The sequence below is a fragment of the Cydia amplana genome, chromosome 27 (genome assembly GCF_948474715.1).
Source record: "Cydia amplana chromosome 27, ilCydAmpl1.1, whole genome shotgun sequence".
Classification (NCBI taxonomy): domain Eukaryota; kingdom Metazoa; phylum Arthropoda; class Insecta; order Lepidoptera; family Tortricidae; genus Cydia; species Cydia amplana.
In genome coordinates, this window is record NC_086095.1 from 6,601,785 (window position 1) to 6,622,963 (window position 21,179).

The 21,179-nt window shown below is 41.9% G+C and overlaps 1 protein-coding gene across 1 annotated transcript in view; it reads left to right on the forward strand.

The window, feature by feature from the left end:
* Positions 1 to 21,179, forward strand: part of LOC134660516 (P protein-like) — a 38,879-nt gene extending 17,700 nt beyond the window's left edge. The window contains exons 4-19 of the mRNA XM_063516289.1: positions 754 to 889; positions 1,670 to 1,866; positions 2,383 to 2,510; positions 3,790 to 3,919; positions 5,026 to 5,115; positions 5,934 to 6,047; positions 6,660 to 6,775; positions 9,729 to 9,867; positions 11,228 to 11,363; positions 11,977 to 12,056; positions 12,528 to 12,650; positions 13,944 to 14,037; positions 15,200 to 15,342; positions 18,543 to 18,653; positions 19,914 to 20,061; positions 20,973 to 21,179. Of these exons, the coding sequence (XP_063372359.1) occupies positions 754 to 889; positions 1,670 to 1,866; positions 2,383 to 2,510; positions 3,790 to 3,919; positions 5,026 to 5,115; positions 5,934 to 6,047; positions 6,660 to 6,775; positions 9,729 to 9,867; positions 11,228 to 11,363; positions 11,977 to 12,056; positions 12,528 to 12,650; positions 13,944 to 14,037; positions 15,200 to 15,342; positions 18,543 to 18,653; positions 19,914 to 20,061; positions 20,973 to 21,151 (2,064 nt within the window). The 3' untranslated portion in view covers positions 21,152 to 21,179. The remainder of the gene's footprint in view (positions 1 to 753; positions 890 to 1,669; positions 1,867 to 2,382; positions 2,511 to 3,789; positions 3,920 to 5,025; positions 5,116 to 5,933; positions 6,048 to 6,659; positions 6,776 to 9,728; positions 9,868 to 11,227; positions 11,364 to 11,976; positions 12,057 to 12,527; positions 12,651 to 13,943; positions 14,038 to 15,199; positions 15,343 to 18,542; positions 18,654 to 19,913; positions 20,062 to 20,972) is intronic.

The following is a 21,179-nucleotide window of genomic DNA, read 5'->3' on the forward strand; positions in this document are numbered from 1 at the left end:
GGCGATGGCGCTTACGCCATTATTAACGATGCTCCGATACAAATACAATGCCGCCTGACCTGACGCTGGGCGGCGTAAGCACCATCGACAATAAGGTCCCTTCTCATAGATAATGCCCCATATTAGATATCAGTTAACATAAAAATCGGTAAGTGCATGCGAATTGCAATTTCTCGCGGGTTCAAACCCCGGCTCGTACCAATGAGTTTTTCAGAACTTATGTACGAAATATCATTTGATGTTAACCAGTCGCTTTTTGGTGAAGGAAAACATCATGAGGAAACCGCGCGGACTAATCCCGATAAGGGCCTAGTTTGCCCTCTGGGTTGGAAGGTCAGATGGCAGTCGCTTTCGTAAAAACTAGTGTGTACGCCTATTCTTGGGATTAGTTGCCAAGCGGACCCCAAGCTCTCTTGAGCCGTGGCGAAATGCCCGGATAGGGCATGGAAGATGATGATTAGATATCAGTTACCATTGTAGAGGTCGAAGTTACAGAGTGTAAGGCCTGAGTGGACGCTCGAAGCGGAGCGTTCGGCGGAGCGTGCAGCGTGGCGTCGGGCTATTTACAAGTGATGTGAGCAGCGTACACTAAGGCCGCTAAGTAAGTACTATACGTTTGCATTTGTTTAACATGCACGCCGCACGCCCCGCCCCGCTGCACGCCCAACTTGAGCGTCCACTCAACGGTAAACGCCCTATCAAGTGTCAGCTCCAATAGGAATGAATATTTACTGAAATGAATGATTGTTTAAGTGGGACAAAGCCCGGAGCTACACCAAGCTGTCACTCCTGGTGGGTTGTTGGGTGTTCTTCACCGTCGTGTTCTGTCTCTTCAATGAGAAGGAGCTCGTCTTCAGGAACTGCGTGCTTATTCCTGGACAGGTCAAAGGTAAGTACTAGCTTTTATGCGTCCTGTCCTACATTTGTGACGTTATCTATGAAAAGGGACGTTATTGTCGATGGCGCTTACGCCATTATTAACGATGCTCCGATATAAATACGATGCCGCGCGACGCTGAGCGGCGTAAGCGCCATCGACAATAAGGTCCCTTTTCATAGATAATGCCCCATTTTAACAGAAAAAACCGGTCAAGTGCGAGTCGGACTCGCGTTCCAAGGGTTCCGTACATTAACCAATTTTTAACAATGTACTTTTATTACTTAATGTGGAAAGTGAATGAAATGTGTTTAAAAACCCGTAGGGGTCGGATCAAACACTGCGTAATTAAGTCCGACTCACGCTTGACTGCACATTTCCAATAGATTTTCCTGTCATCCATAGGTAAAGAGCTATTTTTTGTATTTTTAGACCCAGTAGTTTCGGAAATAAATTGTTCGGAACTATCAAAAAAATTTTTGACAGTTCCGAACAACTGACAGGCCGATACCGTCCGGCAGAGTGTTAATCAGTGGGCCCCTTTAGGATTCTGTTTTTTTTTCTTGCCATTAAACTCTTCTGGTAAAGGAAAACCCAGACGCAGCTTTCTAGACCAAGTGAAAGAGAAAGTGGGGGTTGTGTCGTATCAGAAAGTCAAAGAGCTGACGCAAGACAGGGAATGCTGGAAGATACTCCACCGACAAGAGAATAACTCTTAAGTTAATGATGATAATGAAACTCTTCTGTGCTCTTTCTACTGATTTATCTAATTTATACTAACGTAATTTCCAGATTACTTACTCGAGATACCGAAGAGTCACCTGACACTATTGGTGGACGTGTCAGGCCCGTTCCTGACTGAGCAGGAGGAACAGAAACTGAACCTTACGGAGAAGAGCATAAGGTCCAAAGTCGATGTATGGGTGGAGAGATGGGCCGTAAGGGGAGACACAGGCGATATCAAAGAGTCGGATATAGTGGAGAGAGAGGTTAGTTCAGTAGGGTAAATCGTCAATTACTGGCCACTGTTTAATAACTGGCCACTTTATACTAAAAAATAATTTTGTTTAATTTTTTACATAATTTATTTTAGTATTAGGTGGCTAGTTATTGAAGGGTGGTCAGTTATTGACAGTATTGACACCTTATACTAAAATGAATTATGTAAAAAGGTGGACAGAATCCATTTTGTTTATAAGGTGGCCAATTATTAAACAGTGGCCAGTAATTGACGATTTACCCTACCATTAAATACTTATTCAATGATTGTATAAGATGTATTGTGTAAAATCTAAAAAGTTGGCTGTCAAAAGTTGGTGTTTGTCAATTTAGTGACCCGATCCCTGATCACAAAACGCGGCGAAGTCCAGCGCCATCTATTTTTCGATAAGACATATTATTTTTACAAATAATTGTCTAAATTAAATAAAGAATAAATAATTACTAAAGACACCTACCTTATTTTATACTAAGTAATGCTGTGCAAATTTTTCGTTTCTCAACAGAATTTCACTCAACCTCACTCATTCCTATTTCTGGACCCCAACGAGCTGGAATTCAGCGAGGCCACGCCCCGGTCGGCTAAGTTCGAACACCATTCCAATTTGAATTCAACGGCCGTTTATGTCATCAGGTAAGAACTGATAATGTCCCCTACTTGCCGGTAGATGTCGACTACGAAATAACTCGCGTTTTGGTAAGAAAACTGATGTATGGTGTTACCACTCTTTCTTTACTTATAATTCTCTATGACACCATTAATAAATAAAATAAAACAGCCTTTTATTTCTTGCAACCGTATAATAATATTTTTTTTTTACTTAAATACTAATTTTATATTTATATTAAGATTAGCAATTTTAGTTTAATTTTGTGAGACTAAAAATAGTCAATCTGCAAGAACCTCTCCGCAGGTGAAGGCCTCCTCCAAAGATGCCCAGTTTATTCTATCCTGGGCTATTTGCATCCAGTTAGGACCAGCTATTTTATGATAAGATAAGATAAGATAATATAAGATAAGATAAGATAAGATAAGATAAGATAAGATTTCTTTATTGTCAAAGCTGGTGCATAGGTCTTATTAATATCAAAAAAGTCCATCAGCTTGCCCATTTCGGGCGTACAATTATAAACTAACCTAGTGCATGCAAAAAACAATAACAATAACATAACATCATAACGATTCATTGTCTATGTACATAAAATATTCATTTAAATTATAGAAACTTTTTGTTAACAGCCATTTCTTGAGCTTGTTTTTGAATCTAATTTATTCTATTCTAATAATTTGGTTATCTCGTCCGTCCATATCGTTCGCGGTCTTCCGCTAACGCTTTTCCCACATGGACCTTGTCACTCTTAGGGTCCATCGGTGGTCTGTCAGTCGTGCTACATGCCCTGCCTATTTCCATTTTTGTTTTTGACACCATTAAAGTATACTAATTTCTCTGATTTAAACTTTCACGATTTTTACACATTATTAAATTATACAACGGGACTTAATCGCGTATCTAAGTTTTAAGATTTACCTCCGACGTTTCGAGGACGGCGTTGTCCTCGTGGTCTCGGAGAAGACTGGCTTAAGTCGACATCAGCATCGTCTAACCGCGCGAGTTTTTCGAACTACCCGCACTTGGATGAATATCGACAGTCGATAAATCGAATATCGTTAGTGTTGTGTGTCGACAGAGTGACATCCCTAGTGCGCAAAACGTTCAAGCGGATAAACAAGACCAAGTGCGGGTAGTTCGAAAAACTCGCGCGGTTAGACGATGCTGATGTCAACTTAAGCCAGTCTTCTCCGAGACCACGGGGACAACGCCGTCCTCGAAACGTCGGAGGGAAATCTTAAAACTTAGATACGCGATTAAGTCCCGTTGTATAATTTAATAATATACTAATTTCTGTTTCAGAATGTTGTCAGACTCGGCGATGGCGACGCCCTTATCGTTAAGTTACCAGGACGGTCCGATAGATGTCGCCGTAGGCGTAACTTACGCCTGTCTGCTTCTGGTTATGCTGTATGCGTTGATTATATTTGAGGTAAAGAAGCTATATAGTCTGTCAAGCCGGATATGTCAGTAGCAATGTAAAGCAAATTAAAGCATGGTATCCATAGGAAACGAACAAAAAGCAGCAATGTACATCGAACAACGATGAAATATAAACAAAACAGTTCCACGGATAATATATAAATAACACGCGATTTTCGAACAATTAAAACGTAGCGTTGCTAACCCGCGATTTTTCAAATTTACTGACAAGATTTGCTTGACCAAGCCTGAAATAAATGTTTTTTTTTTATATCTCATAATTCGCTTGCCCTTGTCCCATGCACTTGGGGTCGGCTCAGCATGTCTTTTTCTCCCATAAGTACCTCTCTGTCGCTCATCATCTCATCATTCACTTGCGTTCGTTTCATGGGTGAATCAACTTTTTCTTGTCACTCGTTGCCATGGTTACGTTCTCCTGGGCCACTCTTTAAAACCTGATTTTTAGGCATTAAAATTCACCAAACACGCTTTTTTGTGATACCTACTTATAAACCCTTTCCATTGAGGGTCGTCTACCAAGCGTGTCAGAAGAAGGTGGTGTACACTGTACAATGTCTTCTAACAAACTATGCTACTATTGTCTCTTGGCTGACCGGACAGAATAACAACAAGAAATAGTTGATCTACCCTTATATCATCTCTCACACAGTCCATCTACCTTTTCCTTTCCTCGTACCTCCCTCCACATTCATTCGTAATACTAATACCAAAGGCGCCATCGTTAGAAAAGATTGCACCATACCTTTGGCCTATGCTCGGCTTTTCAATATTTCAAATTAACACATAATATCAGTGAAAGAATAAGAATCAAAGTCAAATGGCGTTCTAACAGTTTTAATCTTCAGTCAAAAGATGGCGGTAAATTTACTGTGGCTACATAATTTGCCATGACAGTAACTCTTTATAAAATCTATTCATTCGTAATACCTTTCTCGTCACATATTATGACCAGAGATCGGCGGAGGTGAGCTATTTTCCATATAATATGACGTAAGACATGTCAAATTATAAGGTAAATAGCTCACTCCCGCCGATCACTGATTATGACTTTCATCCCTCCGCAGCAGTGAGTATTTATTGTTATTTTGTTCTCAGATAATAAATCGTACACTAGCAGCAATACTGGTGTCGACATTGTCACTCGCGGTCCTGTCATTGGCTGGCGAGCGGCCTTCAGTAGAGCAGGTAACCTTTTTTTGCAAGTCTTGGTAGCTTAGTTGGTAAAGCGAGCCTGCTCTCGTAAATTTCGCTCGAGTGATTTTTTACCAATTTTCCATTATTTTAATAACCTGTCCGTTATTGGATCAGAAAACTGAAGCACGTTAATAAATTCTAGCTTACTTACTGTAGTTTCATTTTGTTATATCCTATGGAATTATGTTGTGGGGTAAATATAAGGTGTACAATAGAAGACTCCGTATTAAAAAAAAAATTTAGCTATAGTCTGTCAAAGGACTGTCTTATTTCAAACATAGACAGAGAGAATCATACTATCTTGGTCTGACACTAGTACTAGCACCCAAAAGAAAAGGATGAGTATAGTTTTTTCTGTTCTTATTTACTGACAATTTGGTTTGCCCAACTATCATCATCTTCCTCGCGTTGTCCCGGCATTTTGCCACGGCTCATGGCAGCCTGGGGTCCGCTTGGCAACTAATCCCAGTAATTGGCGTGGGCACTAGTTTTTACGAAAGCGACTGCCCTTCCAACCCAGAGGGTAAACTAGGCCCGTATTGGGATTAGTCCGGTTTCCTCACGATGTTTTCATTCACCGAAAAGCGACTGGCAAATATCAAATGATATTTCGTACATAAGTTCCGAAAAAGTCATTGGTACGAGCCGGGGTTCGAACCCGCGACCTCCGGATTGCAAGTCGCACGCTCTTACCGCTAGGCCACCAGCGCTTCTTGGTTTGCCCAACTATATCTTTAGAAATGGTTATATTTAGTCAGCTGTATAAAACCACATGAAAGTACAGCATAAGTCCCATTATTATGTTACAGCTGGTGTCGTGGCTGGACGTGGAAACCCTGCTGCTGCTGCTGAGCATGATGCTGCTGGTCGCCATCATGGCGGAGACGGGAATGTTCGACTTTCTGGCCGTCTTCACTTTCCAGGTATTTTTATACGTCCATTGATCAAATTATTATGTCTTTGTCCAACTGCTGGGTAAAGGCCTCTCCCCCTACCCCTTCTTACACTCATCACGCATCTGTGCTCCATTAAGATAAGATAAGATAAGATAAAAGATAGTTTATTCAAGTAGGCATAATTACAATGCGCTTATGAACGTCAAATAAAGCTAGGTAGACCGGCTCCAACCCTACACCTCTGCCCCGAGAAGATTTCAATCCCCCCTCAATTGGAGGAGGGTATCCCAATATGGGACCGGCAACAAACTCGGCGGGACACATCTTTGAACATTGGTGTCATTGGTGGGTCTCTAAAAAATAATTCCCTTATAGGCTTAATTTTCATGCCTTGATTCTTACAGGCAAGTTCGAGTCTTCTTAAAAATTATCTTATTACGAGTGCTAGAGTGTATCTTAATCGTTACATTTTATAGTGTAGGAAAAACGCCCTTGTTCCGGATCGTTTTTGAGCCAACAATGATGATTTTTTGATAAAATTGTACGCCCGAAATGGGCAAGCTGATGGATTCTGTGATATATACGACCTAATGTACCAACACAGCTTTGACAATAAATAAATCTTATCTTTTTTCGCAGGTAACGAAGGGCAAGATGTGGCCTCTAATCAACGTGCTCTGTGCTATCACGGCCGTGCTCTCCACTTTCCTGGACAACGTCACTACCGTGCTGCTCATAACGCCAGTCACCATCAAGTGAGTGAGATTATTTCTCCAGGGAATGAAGAGCAAGATGTGGCGGCTCATCGACGAGCTCTGAGCCATCATGGCTGTACCACTTTCCTGGACAACGTCACCACCGTGCTGCACATAACGCCCGTCACCATCAAGTGAGTGAGATTATTTCTCCAGGGAATGAAGAGTAAGATGTGGGGGTTCATCAAAGAGCTCTGAGCCATCACGGCTGTACCACTTTCCTGGACAACGACACCACCGTGCTGCTCATAACGCCCATCACCATCAAAGATTATTTATCCAGGGAACGAAGAGTAATATGTGAGGGTTCATCGACGAGCTCTGAGCCATCATGGCTGTACCACTTTCCTGGACAACGTCACCACCGTGCTGCTCATAACGCCCGTCACCATCAAGTGAGTGAGATTATTTCTCCAGGGAATGAAGAGTAAGATGTGGCGGCTCATCGACGAGCTCTGAGCCATCATGGCTGTACCACTTTCCTGGACAACGTCACCACCGTGCTGCTCATAACGCCCATCACCATTAAGTGAGTGAGATTATTTATCCAGGGAACGAAGAGTAAGATGTGGCGGCTCATCGACGAGCTCTGAGCCATCATGGCTGTACCACTTTCCTAGACAACGTCACAAGCGTGCTGCTCATAACGCCAGTCACCATCAAGTGAGTGAGATTATTTCTCCAGGGAATGAAGAGTAAGATGTGGGGATTCATCAAAGAGCTCTGAGCCATCATGGCTGTACCACTTTCCTGGACAACGTCACCACCGTGCTGCTCATAACGCCCATCACCATCAAGTGAGTGAGATTATTTCTCCAGAGAATGAAGAGTAAGATGTGGGGGTTCATCAAAGAGCTCTGAGCCATCACGGCTGTACCACTTTCCTGGACAACGACACCACCATGCTGCTCAGAACGCCCATCACCATCAAAGATTATTTATCCAGGGAACGAAGAGTAATATGTGAGGGTTCATCGACGAGCTCTGAGCCATCATGGCTGTACCACTTTCCTGGACAACGTCACCACCGTGCTGCTCATAACGCCCGTCACCATCAAGTGAGTGAGATTATTTCTCCAGGGAATGAAGAGTAAGATGTGGCGGCTCATCGACGAGCTCTGAGCCATCATGGCTGTACCACTTTCCTGGACAACGTCACCACCGTGCTGCACATAACGCCCGTCACCATCAAGTGAGTGAGATTATTTCTCCAGGGAATGAAGAGTAAGATGTGGGGGTTCATCAAAGAGCTCTGAGCCATCACGGCTGTACCACTTTCCTGGACAACGACACTACCGTGCTGCTCATAACGCCCATCACCATCAAAGATTATTTATCCAGGGAACGAAGAGTAATATGTGAGGGTTCATCGACGAGCTCTGAGCCATCATGGCTGTACCACTTTCCTGGACAACGTCACCACCGTGCTGCTCATAACGCCCGTCACCATCAAGTGAGTGAGATTATTTCTCCAGGGAATGAAGAGTAAGATGTGGCGGCTCATCGACGAGCTCTGAGCCATCATGGCTGTACCACTTTCCTGGACAACGTCACCACCGTGCTGCTCATAACGCCCGTCACCATCAAGTGAGTTAGATTATTTATCCAGGGAACGAAGAGTAAGATGTGGGGGTTCATCCACGAGCTCTGAGCCATCATGGCTGTACCACTTTCCTAGACAACGTCACAAGCGTGCTGCTCATAACGCCCATCACCATCAAGTGAGTGAGATTATTTATCCAGGGAACGAAGAGTAAGATGTGGCGGCTCATCGACGAGCTCTGAGCCATCATGGCTGTACCACTTTCCTAGACAACGTCACAAGCGTGCTGCTCATAACGCCAGTCACCATCAAGTGAGTGAGATTATTTCTCCAGGGAATGAAGAGTAAGATGTGGGGATTCATCAAAGAGCTCTGAGCCATCATGGCTGTACCACTTTCCTGGACAACGTCACCACCGTGCTGCTCATAACGCCCATCACCATCAAGTGAGTGAGATTATTTATCCAGGGAAAGAAGTGTAAGATGTGGCGGCTCATCGATAAGCTCTGAACCGTCATGGCTGTACCACTTTCCTGGCCAACGTCACAACCGTGCTGCTCATAACGCACGTCACCATCAAGTTAGTCATCCTCCTCGCGGTATTCCAGTATTTTTTCCGCAGGAACTAAAGGGGCCCACTGATTAACAGTCCGCCGGACGGTATCGGCCTGTCAGTTAGAACAACATTTTGACAGTTCCGAACAACTGACAGGCCGATTCCGTCCGGCGGACTGTTAATCAGTGGGTCTCTTTAGGCAACTCGTAGAGAATGCTCCTGGAACTGAATGTGTATAGCGTGAACCGGGAATTTGTAGTTCCGGGACTGAGTGTGTATATAAAACTAATACCGGGAGCACTGCCTAGAAGCCCGCTTAGATGAGAAACTTACGTAAAAAAGGAAAATTCTTAACTATTACCTTGACCACAGAATAAATAATAGTACTAAGTACAGAAGACTCACTCTCTAACAAAACGCGTCTGCTAAGATCAGCACAGATATGGCCGCTAGGTGGCGACAGCGCCACGCGCGGCTTATGGCTTTCCCCAAAATTGGGGCTGAACGGATGTACTTTTAGCTACCTGTAGCAAAGCGACGAAATCGCGGAGTGAGACACGCCTGCCTTGACGCCTTTGACAGGAACTGGTGGGAGACGGATCAAGACCGGGATACGTGAAAAGGGAGGAGGAAGGCCTTTGCCCAGCAGTGGGACACTCTAGGCTCATATAAATAAATAAAATTATATCGTGGCTGAAATCGTGCTTCTATGCGAATTCATTAATACACTGTAGTTTCTAATTCTTGGTATCAGCTTTTAATTAATGTGCTGAGTATTAACTGCAGATCAGACTTCTATCTCTTGGAAGAATCTTCAAACTGTTTAAATTGAATACCTAATATCGCATTTCCAGGCTTTGCGAAGTTATGGAGATGCATCCGATCCCTGTGCTGACAGCTATGGTGCTATACAGCAACATCGGCGGAACAGCCACGCCTGTCGGCGATCCACCCAACGTGATCATAGCTTCCAACCAGATCGTCATACAATCGGTGAGTTTAACTTGATATTGATAAAATTGAGATACTAACATTGACTTATGACTGGCCTTACGTGCACTAAAAATGGTACTAGTTCAGCGGTGTCACTCACGAATTCAAGCCAATCGTGTAGTCTAACGCAACTAGTTGCGACCAATCGCGCGCGCGCGTGATGCGAACTCATCAACCAATCGCAGCGTTTTCACGCCGCTGTACTGGCCTCATTCATGCTCCATTCTTATTGCTCGTAAGGCTAGTCCTGAGATATACTAAGTACTGATGATAAGTACAAACCTGGACGCGCAGTGTAGAGAACGGACCGCGAGCCGTAGGACTGAGCTAAAGCGAGGCCAAGACGGTTGCTCAAGACAGGAAGGCGTGGAATAATGTAACTATAAAAAATGTTGTCAATAGACCTGTTAGACAGCTTCAAATGGCATTGCCAGCACACAATCTTCTAGTCAGAAGGAAAAGTGCCTACATAATGGGTATTAGAATATTTAATAAAATTCCAGCGTCGATAAAGGCACTAACATATAACAATTTCAAAAACAAATGGTATAAATTATTGTGTGATTGTTGTTTTTATAGTCTAGATGAATTCTTTAGCTTTAAGTTTTAATTTAATACTTGTTAAATTTTATGTAATGTTAGTAATGTATACCCATGTAAATACTGTAAAAATCATTTCCAAGTTTCACATGCCAAATGGCAGAATATAGTATATAAGTGCATGCGCTGTATATGTATTCAAGTGAATAAATCATTCATTCATTCAATGATCTTGTGGAGGCCCTATGCCAGGTGTGTCTCACTCCGCGATTTCGTCGCTTTGCTACAGGTAGCTAAAAGTACATCCGTTCGGCCCCAATTTTGGGGAAAGCCATAAGCCGCGCGTGGCGCTGTCGCCACCTAGCGGCCATATCTGTGCTGATCGTAACAGACGCGTTTTGTTAGAGAGTGAGTCTTCTGTACTTAGTACTATTATTTATTCTGTGCCTATGCACCTACGGGGTGCCCTAGGACAGAACAACTGATGAGAAGTGATGACAAAGCGTGAGTAAGCTGAGGAATTATTTAGATATGAATGTCTTAACAGTCAAGCGGATTGCTTGTTTGATGCTAATGGATTCCGATGCTGATATTAGGTGAGTGTGGAAAACCTCAACCCTGTGTTGTCAGCTATGGTGCTATACAGGAACATCGGCGGAACAGGGCGCGTAGACAACATGCCAATCTCTAACGCTCTCAAAGTGAGTTTAGACTAATTATTTTAATGTTAGTATGTCACGACAGGTTAAATTCGACCGTGACGCATTGTATCAAATTACCGTTGGGAGTAACTTTCTTTATCGACATAATTTGCTTCCAGGGGATCAACTTCGCGAACTTCACGCTGCACATGACACTAGGCATCATACTGGTGTGTCTACAGACATACTTTCAACTGCGGTTCATGTATCGGGACGTGAGCAAGCTGCGGCCGAGCGAGCCACGCGAGATACAAGGTCAGTAGATAGAAGGATCCAGAGGCCGTGAGTTCAAGTCTCACCCAAGACAGTAATTTTTTCCACTTTTGAATTTATTCCAAGCTTAATAGCATCGTTCGCAGACGTTTCTGCTTGCTAAAAATTAAAAATCAGTAGATAGACACCTAGGACCCGTTTCTCAAAAGCTTGTAACTTGTAATACAAGCGGATGTCACCTTTTGACAGCTTTTGTTAGAAAGGGACTTCCACTTGTAATACAAAAATTACAAGCTTTTGAGAAACGGGCCCTTGATGCCCGAACGGACGTCCGAAATAATTTAAGCATTTAATGGGGTGTCACATTTTGCCCTTTGGCAGTCAAGATTTTGGGGCCCCTTTGGAAAGTAAATATAGTGAATTAAGTGTTCTGTTACTGTCTGTCCTTAGGGGCCCTGGGCACGGGCCCCGTGTGTCTTTATGATAAAGACGGTATTGGACTAACATAAGAAGGCTGGAACTGAACCTGCTTTTGGTCCTTCACCATATTCGGGGTTATGTGTCTTCTCTGTAGAGATAATACATTCTGTAGGCCTATAAAGCGTAATTTTCTTGTTGGACCCTTATAAATAACCAACAACACGTACTGTTTCAGATCTGAGACGACAACTGAACGTTTGGCGACGAGCAGCAGACTCGCTTCCTCATATGAGCAAGGATGAATTAGTCGTCAAGGTATGTACCAAATTTGAATCTCTTACCAACCGTTTTCGAATCGCTGGCATAATCAAAAACCTTCCATAGATCTGTTATCTCCTTACACCCCTAAAATGTTTAAAAGGTTTTTTTACTTCTCTAGGATCCTGTTATCTTGGCGAGATGGTAATAGGACCAACTGTGAAAGCTTTAAAAAAATCCATATCAGCTCTGGTCTTCGAGAAATAAGGTTATTGACAATAACCCTAATTGAAAATAACATTATTATTGTTAGGTTATTGACAATAACTTAAATTGTATCAGAGAAATAAATTAAAAAATGAAACTAATATATATGTAAAACGAATATTCCGATTCCGAGAAATCGATTTCTAGGAGCTTGAATGCCTTAAATAATCTGCTTCGTTTCTATAACAGATGATATTAACAAGGTGGTGTCGTGGTGGAGTCTTATTGGTCAGTACTTAATGTTTGCCTTTTAATTTCCAGGAGCGGCTAGAACGCAAGGTCCAAAAGATCAGCTCGCAATTGGCCATCGCGCTTAAAGAGAGCAACAAGCGTGCATGTCCCAAAGACACCTTCCAGAGGACCCTCTCCGAGCTCAAGGAAAAGGTATCTTCTAAAACAATACTCATACTCATACTCATTTATTCATAATATTATTATATATTACACGTCACAATTTTATTTACATGAGATAGATTACTAGGTTGTTTAATGTTACAGAGATTAGATTATTATTACAATACAATACAATACAATACAATACTTTATTTCCAAGAATATGGTACATACAAAGTTGGTTAGTAAAAGTTGTTAGGTCAGCATATTCTGCCGGCATGCATCGGCGTAGAAATATTTACATAACTATGTACATGTGGAGTCAAATTAAATATTAAAATTATAATTCAGTCAGTTTAACATTAACAAAAAATTAATTAAGAATTCATAATAAATATCAATTAAAAAAATCATCTATAGAGTAAAAACATTTTTCAAGTAACCACTGAAACATTTTTTTTTTACAGTTATAGTTACAGTTTAGTTACAGTTATACTTACAGTTTCGGTTATAGTTAAATATGTCAATTAATTTTACAATAGTAAGCGTTATATAAATAAAAATTAAATGTGATCCATGAGCAATATGCCGAGACAGGGCCTTTTCCCTACGGCACACATTGCTGGACCCAAGTGTGTATTTTATCTCTGTTTTGTTTTTTAATGTGTACATAATTTCTTTGTTTTGCTGTTCTAATTATTTTCTTTTTATCTTATTTCTTTCATCTTATTGTCCTGTGTATGTGTGCTTTATTGAATAAATGTCTTTCTTATTCTTCTAAACACCACCTACCCCATTATTCATAAACGCCTGCTAAGTTAATCAGCTGATGATTGTCGTTTGTCCCTCTCTATGGCATAACGACAGATAGGTACAAACGACGATCATCAACTGATTAAGTTAGCAGCCAGTTATTAATAACGCCACTACTATTTAATAGTTCTGTTTCTTAAAACAAATCCCAAACCCCCTTAGGGTTTTGCATTATTTGAACCTAAGTCGAATCATGGGATCGTGGGTTACATCGGAAAGTTTCTAAATGAATTATTGTACCTATTATTTGGGTCAATCAACTATTTCTTGTTGTTATTCTGTCCCATCAGCGAGGAGACAATAGTAGCATAGATTGTTAGAAGAGCTGCTGTACCATGTTCTACTAACATGCTCAGTAGATGTCCCATTATGGAAAGGTCTTATAACTACCATAAAATGCAATTATTTAAATACGAAAAGCCTAGAATTTTAAGAGTGACTCAGGAGACCGTAATCCTAGCAACGTGTGACAAGAAAAAGTTGATTCACCCATTTATTAGAATGTAAGACTAATTTTATCTACATTTCTAGTACAAAATCCGGGACAAAAAGCTGCTAATTAAATCCTGCGTCGCCATCGGATTCGTGGTCATCATGTTCTTCCTCCACGCTTTTCCTGAATTCAGTAAGTGTTATTAAACCTTAACTTTCCTTACGTAATTTCTACCGCCACGCCATCGTTTAGTAATGGTAATTATGACGTTATCTATGAAAAGGGACCTTATTGTCGATGGCGCTTACGCCATTATTAACGACGCTCAGATATAAATACAATGCCGCGCGACGCTGCGCGGCGTAAGCGCCATCGACAATAAGGTCCCTTTTCATAGATAATGCCCCAATTTTCCTTAAGACGCTTGTGAAAGAGCCCTTGTGTAGTAAAAATTATCAGGCCCCTATTTCACCAAGGTGACAGGTCGCGGCAATTGTCGACATCACTGTTACTGACGTCACAGGCCTCCATAGACTACGGTAACCGCTTACCATCGGACGGGCGGTGTGCTTGTTTGCCACCAACATATTAATTTAAAAAAAACTCCATTATATCGCCAATAAATAAGTACTTATTTTGCGAAGCTAATGACAATTGTCACAAGAAACACGACAATTGTCACGAAATTCCGACACAGAACTCATTTCCTGTCAAGAATTACCGAAAGTTCTATTAAAACGTGTGACAATTGTCATCATCATCATCATAAACTTCGAAAGAGAAATACCTGTTTTTTGCCGATATAATAAATAATAACATAAATTTAATTCTTATTTTTACATTTGCTTAGAATTGTTGTTTATATTAAGATAATTAATCACAAGTTCTCCTCTCCTTGGAATTGTAAATAGTATATTGCAGTGCCCAACAGGGTTCACAAAGACCTAGCTTATAAGTTATAAGTTTACCACCTGTAAAATAAAGCCCTTGCTACACGGTCGCCGACAAGCCCCTCAGACCGCGTGGCCTTGGTCTGGACGGACCGTGTAGACAGTTGTTTCCAACAAAATTTGACCAAAACTGACCAAGGTCAGACCAAGGTCAGACGGTTAGAAGGCTTGTCGGCGACCGTGTAGCAAGGGCTTTACTTTGTGAAATTGCAATAAAATATTGAGTATTGAGTATTGAGTATTGAATACGATGATGGTGGCAATCAGGAATACGGCCCGCCCGATGGTAAGCGGTAACTATAGCCCATGGATGCCTGTGACGTCAGCAACCGTGACATTTGTCGAATTGTCGTACCTGTCGCCGTGGTGAAATAGGGGCCAGAATTTTGTAATATTCCCACCAGATCGTGTGTCGCTCGGCTGGACAGCGTTGCTCGGCGCCATCTTGCTTCTGATCCTGGCTGACAGGGAGGATATAGAATCCATCCTGCGCAGGGTGGAGTGGTCTACGCTACTCTTCTTCGCTGCTCTCTTCGTTCTTATGGAGGTATACTTTTTTTTTTTTTTTTTTTTTTTTTTTTTTTTTTTTTTTTTTTTTTTTTTGTATACTTCGGAATCGTCCGTCTCAGTTAGTGATTTCCTGGTTGCGTCCTAGGGAGTCTGATTTTGGCAACCTAATAGGCGCTGGTTTTTGCAAAAGCGACTGCCATCTTTCCTTCCTGCACAAAGGGGAAGACGGCCTTTCTAAAGTTTCCACACGATATTTTCCATCACTGAAGAGCAACTAGTAAATTATGAAATTAAGAAGTTGGAGGAAGTTATTGTCACGAGCCGGGGTTTTGAATCTCTGGAAAATTGTGGACTCTGTTGCTCGGCGCCATCTTGCTTCTGATCCTGGCGGACAGGGAGGACATAGAATCCATCCTGCGCAGGGTGGAGTGGTCTACGTTACTCTGCTTCGCTGCTCTCTTCGTTCTTATGGAGGTATAATTTTTTTTTTTTTTCTATACTTCGGAATCGTCCTTCTCAGTTAGTGATTTCCTGGTTGCGTCCTAGGGAATCTGATTTTGGCAGCCTAATAGGCGCTGGTTTTTGCAAAAGCGACTGCCATCTTTCCTTCCTGCACAAAGGGGAAGACGGCCTTTCTAAAGTTTCCACACGATATTTTCCATCACTGAAGAGCAACTAGTAAATTATGAAATTAAGAAGTTGGAGGAAGTTATTGTCACGAGCCGGGGTTTTGAATCTCTGGAAAATTGTGGACTCTGTTGCTCGGCGCCATCTTGCTTCTGATCCTGGCGGACAGGGAGGACATAGAATCCATCCTGCGCAGGGTGGAGTGGTCTACGCTACTCTTCTTCGCTGCTCTCTTCGTTCTTATGGAGGTATAAATTTTTTTTTCTATACTTCGGAATCGTCCTTCTCAGTTAGTGACTTCCTGGTTGCGTCCTAGGGAATCTGATTTTGGCAACCTAATAGGCGCTGGTTTTTGCAAAAGCGACTGCCATCTTTCCTTCCTGCACAAAGGGGAAACACGGCCTTCAAAAGTTTCCACACGATATTTTCCAATTTTCCATCACTGAAGAGCAACTAGTAAATTATCAAATAAGAAGTTGGAGGAAGTTATTGTCACGAGCCGGGGTTTTGAATCTCTGGAAAATTGTGGACTCTGTAGCTCAGCGCCATCTTGCTTCTGATCCTGGCGGACAGGGAGGACATAGAATCCATCCTGCGCAGGGTGGAGTGGTCTACGCTACTCTTCTTCGCTGCTCTCTTCGTTCTTATGGAGGTATACTTTTTTTTTTTTTTTTATACTTCGGAATCGTCCTCAGTTAGTGATTTCCTGGTTGCGTCCTAGGGAGTCTGATTTTGGCAACCTAATAGGCGCTGGTTTTTGCAAAAGCGACTGCCATCTTTCCTTCCTGCACTTTCTAAAGTTTCCACACGATATTTTCCATCACTGAAGAGCAACTAGTAAATTATGAAATTAAGAAGTTGGAGGAAGTTATTGTCACGAGCCGGGGTTTTGAATCTCTGGAAAATTGTGGACTCTGTTGCTCGGCGCCATCTTGCTTCTGATCCTGGCGGACAGGGAGGACATAGAATCCATCCTGCGCAGGGTGGAGTGGTCTACGCTACTCTTCTTCGCTGCTCTCTTCGTTCTTATGGAGGTATACTAGTTAGGGTTCCGTAGCCAAATGGCAAAAAACGGAAACCTTATAGATTCGTCATGTCTGTCTGTCTGTCCGTCTGTCCGTCTGTCCGTCCGTATGTCACAGCCACTTTTCTCCGAAACTATAAGAACTATACTGTTGAAACTTGGTAAGTAGATGTATTCTGTGAACCGCATTAAGATTTTCACACAAAAATAGAAAAAAAATAATAAATTTTTGGGGTTCCCCATACTTTGAACTGAAACTCAAAAATTTTTTTTTCATCAAACCCATACGTGTGGGGTATCTATGGATAGGTCTTCAAAAATGATATTGAGGTTTCTAATATCATTTTTTTCTAAACTGAATAGTTTGCGCGAGAGACACTTCCAAAGTGGTAAAATGTGTGTCCCCCCCCTGTAACTTCTAAAATAAGAGAATGATAAAACTAAAAAAAATATATGATGTACATTACCATGTAAACTTCCACCGAAAATTGGTTTGAACGAGATCTAGTAAGTAGTTTTTTTTTATACGTCATAAATCGCCTAAATACGGAACCCTTCATGGGCGAGTCCGACTCGCACTTGGCCGCTTTTTTTTGAAGATAATTCGCAATTTTCCTCCTCATTTTACGTCTCCTGGGCTTTATCTGAAAATGAAAGCATCAGCCCAATTAGGCGTCTGGTTTTTTAACAAGCTTTTATTAGGTCGACCTGTATGTAACTATGTAATGGAATCTAACGTAACAAATTTAACCATCTTCCAAGGATCGTAGCGTCATGAAAATTGGCAGCTGTATGTAGTTCTGATGACAATGCAATATTATGGTACTGTCGAACTGATCTGATGATGGAGACAGGAGGTGGTCATAGGAACTCTGTGATGAAACAACGCAACCTAATTGTGTTAGGGGTTTTTAGAATTGTCTCGATGAGTATTAGTTGTCTGTCGTAAGAAAAGTACAGTCAGAGATAAAAGCTTGTACCAAAAATGAAATTTTTGCCAAAACTTATTACTATAGTGAGGTGAAAAAAGGGGTTGTTGACACGATATTCTCCTTCGCATAAATACACTTGTAAACGCTATTTAAAGATATTTACAATTATACTTAAAGCAATGGTCTACGTTGTTGGATGAACAAACAAATAAATAAATAAATATTATAGGACATTCTTACACAGATTGACTAAGTCCCACGGTAAGCTCAAGAAGGCTTGTGTTGTGGGTACTCAGACAACGATATATATAATATACAAATACATAAATACATAGAAAACAACCAAGACTCAGGAACAAATATCTGTGCTCATCGCACAAATAAATGCTCTTACCGGGATTCGAATTTCGAACCCGGGACCGCGGCTTCACAGGCAGGGTCCCTACCCACTAGGCCAGACCAGTCGTCAAACAAATAGTCATTAATACGTAAATAGTAATACATAGTAGAAGAGATATGAATTGAACTCGGGGACACGATTTTTTCTTACACCTCACACGTCTACCGCAATCAGTATTTGGTTTTTCAGAAATAAAATTTTTGAACTAAAAATTGTCCTCATAAAATAAAATCACCAAATTTGATCTTCCGCAGGCATTGACCAAGCTTGGTCTGATCGACTATATCGGCGGGCTGACTGAAGCCCTCATCATGAGGGTCCACGAAACCCATCGGCTGGCGGTCGCCCTGCTCCTCATACTCTGGGTAAGGATAAAGGAGAGATCAGGGGATCGATTTTTGAAATTCGACCGCTCGATTTCGTGTATGTCGTTCAGTAATATCTCCACTACTAGGCCTGTAAATTCTACTAATAGAATTGAAAACGAGTGGTCAATACCAATACATTCCCAATTTTTATCACTCGTATTTCAAAAATCAGCATTTCCCCGTTTTCCACCGATTTTCGAGTGACGAAATCGAGCGATCGAAATTCAAAAATCGGCCCCCTGAGGGGCTACCGCTAAAACCGAATTTCGCAAATTGCGGGCATTTTTCTCTGTCACTCTAATTACGCCTTCATTGGAGTAAAAGAGAAATATCCCCGCAATTAGTGAAATTCGGTTTTCGCGGTAGCCCGGATTATGATGGTCGTTCTTGTCTACGTGATATCGTGATAAAAGATAAAGAAGAAGAAGATAGTTATTTGTACAACAAGAGATCAAAGTTTGATATTTCTTCCAGTGCTTATTTTGAGTCCCGTGCAAGCGAAAGATTCTATAATAGATTCACGAGCGTAGCGAGTGAATCTAATTTAGAATCTTGAGCGTAGTAAGGGACTCAAAAGCGCACGAGATGTAAATAACTTTGATCTCGTGTAGTACACAACATTTTTCACCTCAGCAGTGAGAACATATTAGAGAACCCGAAAAATGTATTCCTTCTTCATCACTTACCTCTATTCACTCATGTTTTCTTAAGATATACCAACAATTAAATTTTCGCCTCAGCAGCTCGAACAAGGGTACTTTGCTACTTAAAAACAGTGAGCAAAATCGCATTTTGCTCACTGAGTGAGCAAAATTGCATTTTGCTCATTTTGTCTCACTCAGTGAGCAAAATGCGATTTTGCTCACTGTTTTTAAGTAGCAAAGTACCCTTGTTCAAGCTGTTGAGGTGAAAAATACATTTATTAAGCATCAGGTACAAGTAACACACAATACAAGTAACACAAACAACTTAGATGCTAAACAGGATCCCCACTCAGCATAATGCCACGGCAAGCCATGACGCTGATTTTTAGTGGGTACCTGACTTAAAACTAATCTACATCTAAACTAAAACTAAACGAGTGGCAACACACAATTCAGACACAGATTACAAAATACATACAATAAAAGAGGGAAACTACAACAAAGAATAAACTCAAATTACACAGTAGTATACATAGTAAAACGGTATCGATGGTTTGATGTTTGGAATTGATGGGATCCTCTGGTTAAGTACTGACGACAATTCTTTCTCCAGATATCAGGCGTGACATCAGCGTTCGTGGACAACATCCCGCTGACGACGATGATGGTGCGGGTGGTGACGTCACTTGGCACCAACCCCGCGCTCGGGCTACCCCTGCAGCCGCTCATCTGGGCGCTGTCGTTCGGAGCCTGCTTGGGGGGTAAGATGCTGGATGATGATGGACGATGGTCGCTGGACGTTATTCTGATTGATGGATGTTTGAAAGGATTGATGGATGGACGGATGGAAGGATTGATGAAAAGATGGATGGATGGAGATAAACCCCGCAGCAGCGCATCTAGGCGCTGCCACTGCCGTTCGGACCCTGCTTGGGAGATAACACATTCGCTGCGTTACGGGAAGCATTTGGCCGTATTAGACTTTCCGCCGGTGCGGCAGCTATCTGCGCTTGTCTTACCCCCGGTGCGGCGGTGGTTAAAATTTCCGTAAAATTAAGGGGTTTGAAAAATGCCTATACCTTTTAGAATTTTATACAGATCCGCGGCCGACGGCAGCTGTATATACACAAGAATATAGTCTATTGATCAGAATGACTTTTAGTTCAAATCGATAACATTCCAGGTCTGTAGGGACCTTTAAAGTCAAGACATGGTACGGGAAAATATAGGTCGTGCCGCAAATTTGGCTTTCTCAATACGGGAAGTATATGACTCGTAACGCACTGGCAGTAAGTTTGGGTTTCGCGCTGCCATACCGAATGTGATAAGATGCAGGGATAAATGTTTAACTCTGCACCGACTTTGCAGCTACAAAGTGTGGCTGTTCCATTATAAACGTCATATTTCACAAGTGCGATCAGGCCCGTTTCTCAAAAGCATGTAACTTGTATAATACAAGTGGAAGTCCCTTTTTGTCAGCTTTTGTTAGAAAGGGACTTCCACTTGTATTACAAGTTACAAGCTTTTGATAAGCAGGGCACAGGGCCCCAGAGGTAAAGTGACCTATCAAGTAATCTTTATGCTCTTATATTTGAAAAAAGCCCCTTAATGAACAAAAACTTCTTGTTTCTGGAAAAAAAGCCCTTTTGCTGACAACATTTCTTATTCACAGGTAACGGCACGCTAATCGGCGCAAGCGCAAACGTGGTGTGCGCGGGAGTGGCGGAGCAGCACGGCTACAAGTTCACCTTCGTGCAGTTCTTCAAAGTCGGCTTCCCCATCATGATTGGACACTTGGTCGTAGCCAGTGGATATTTGATCGTATGCCATTGTCTTCTTACGTGGCACTGAGGTGTTAGGTCCATCTTCGAAACGCAAA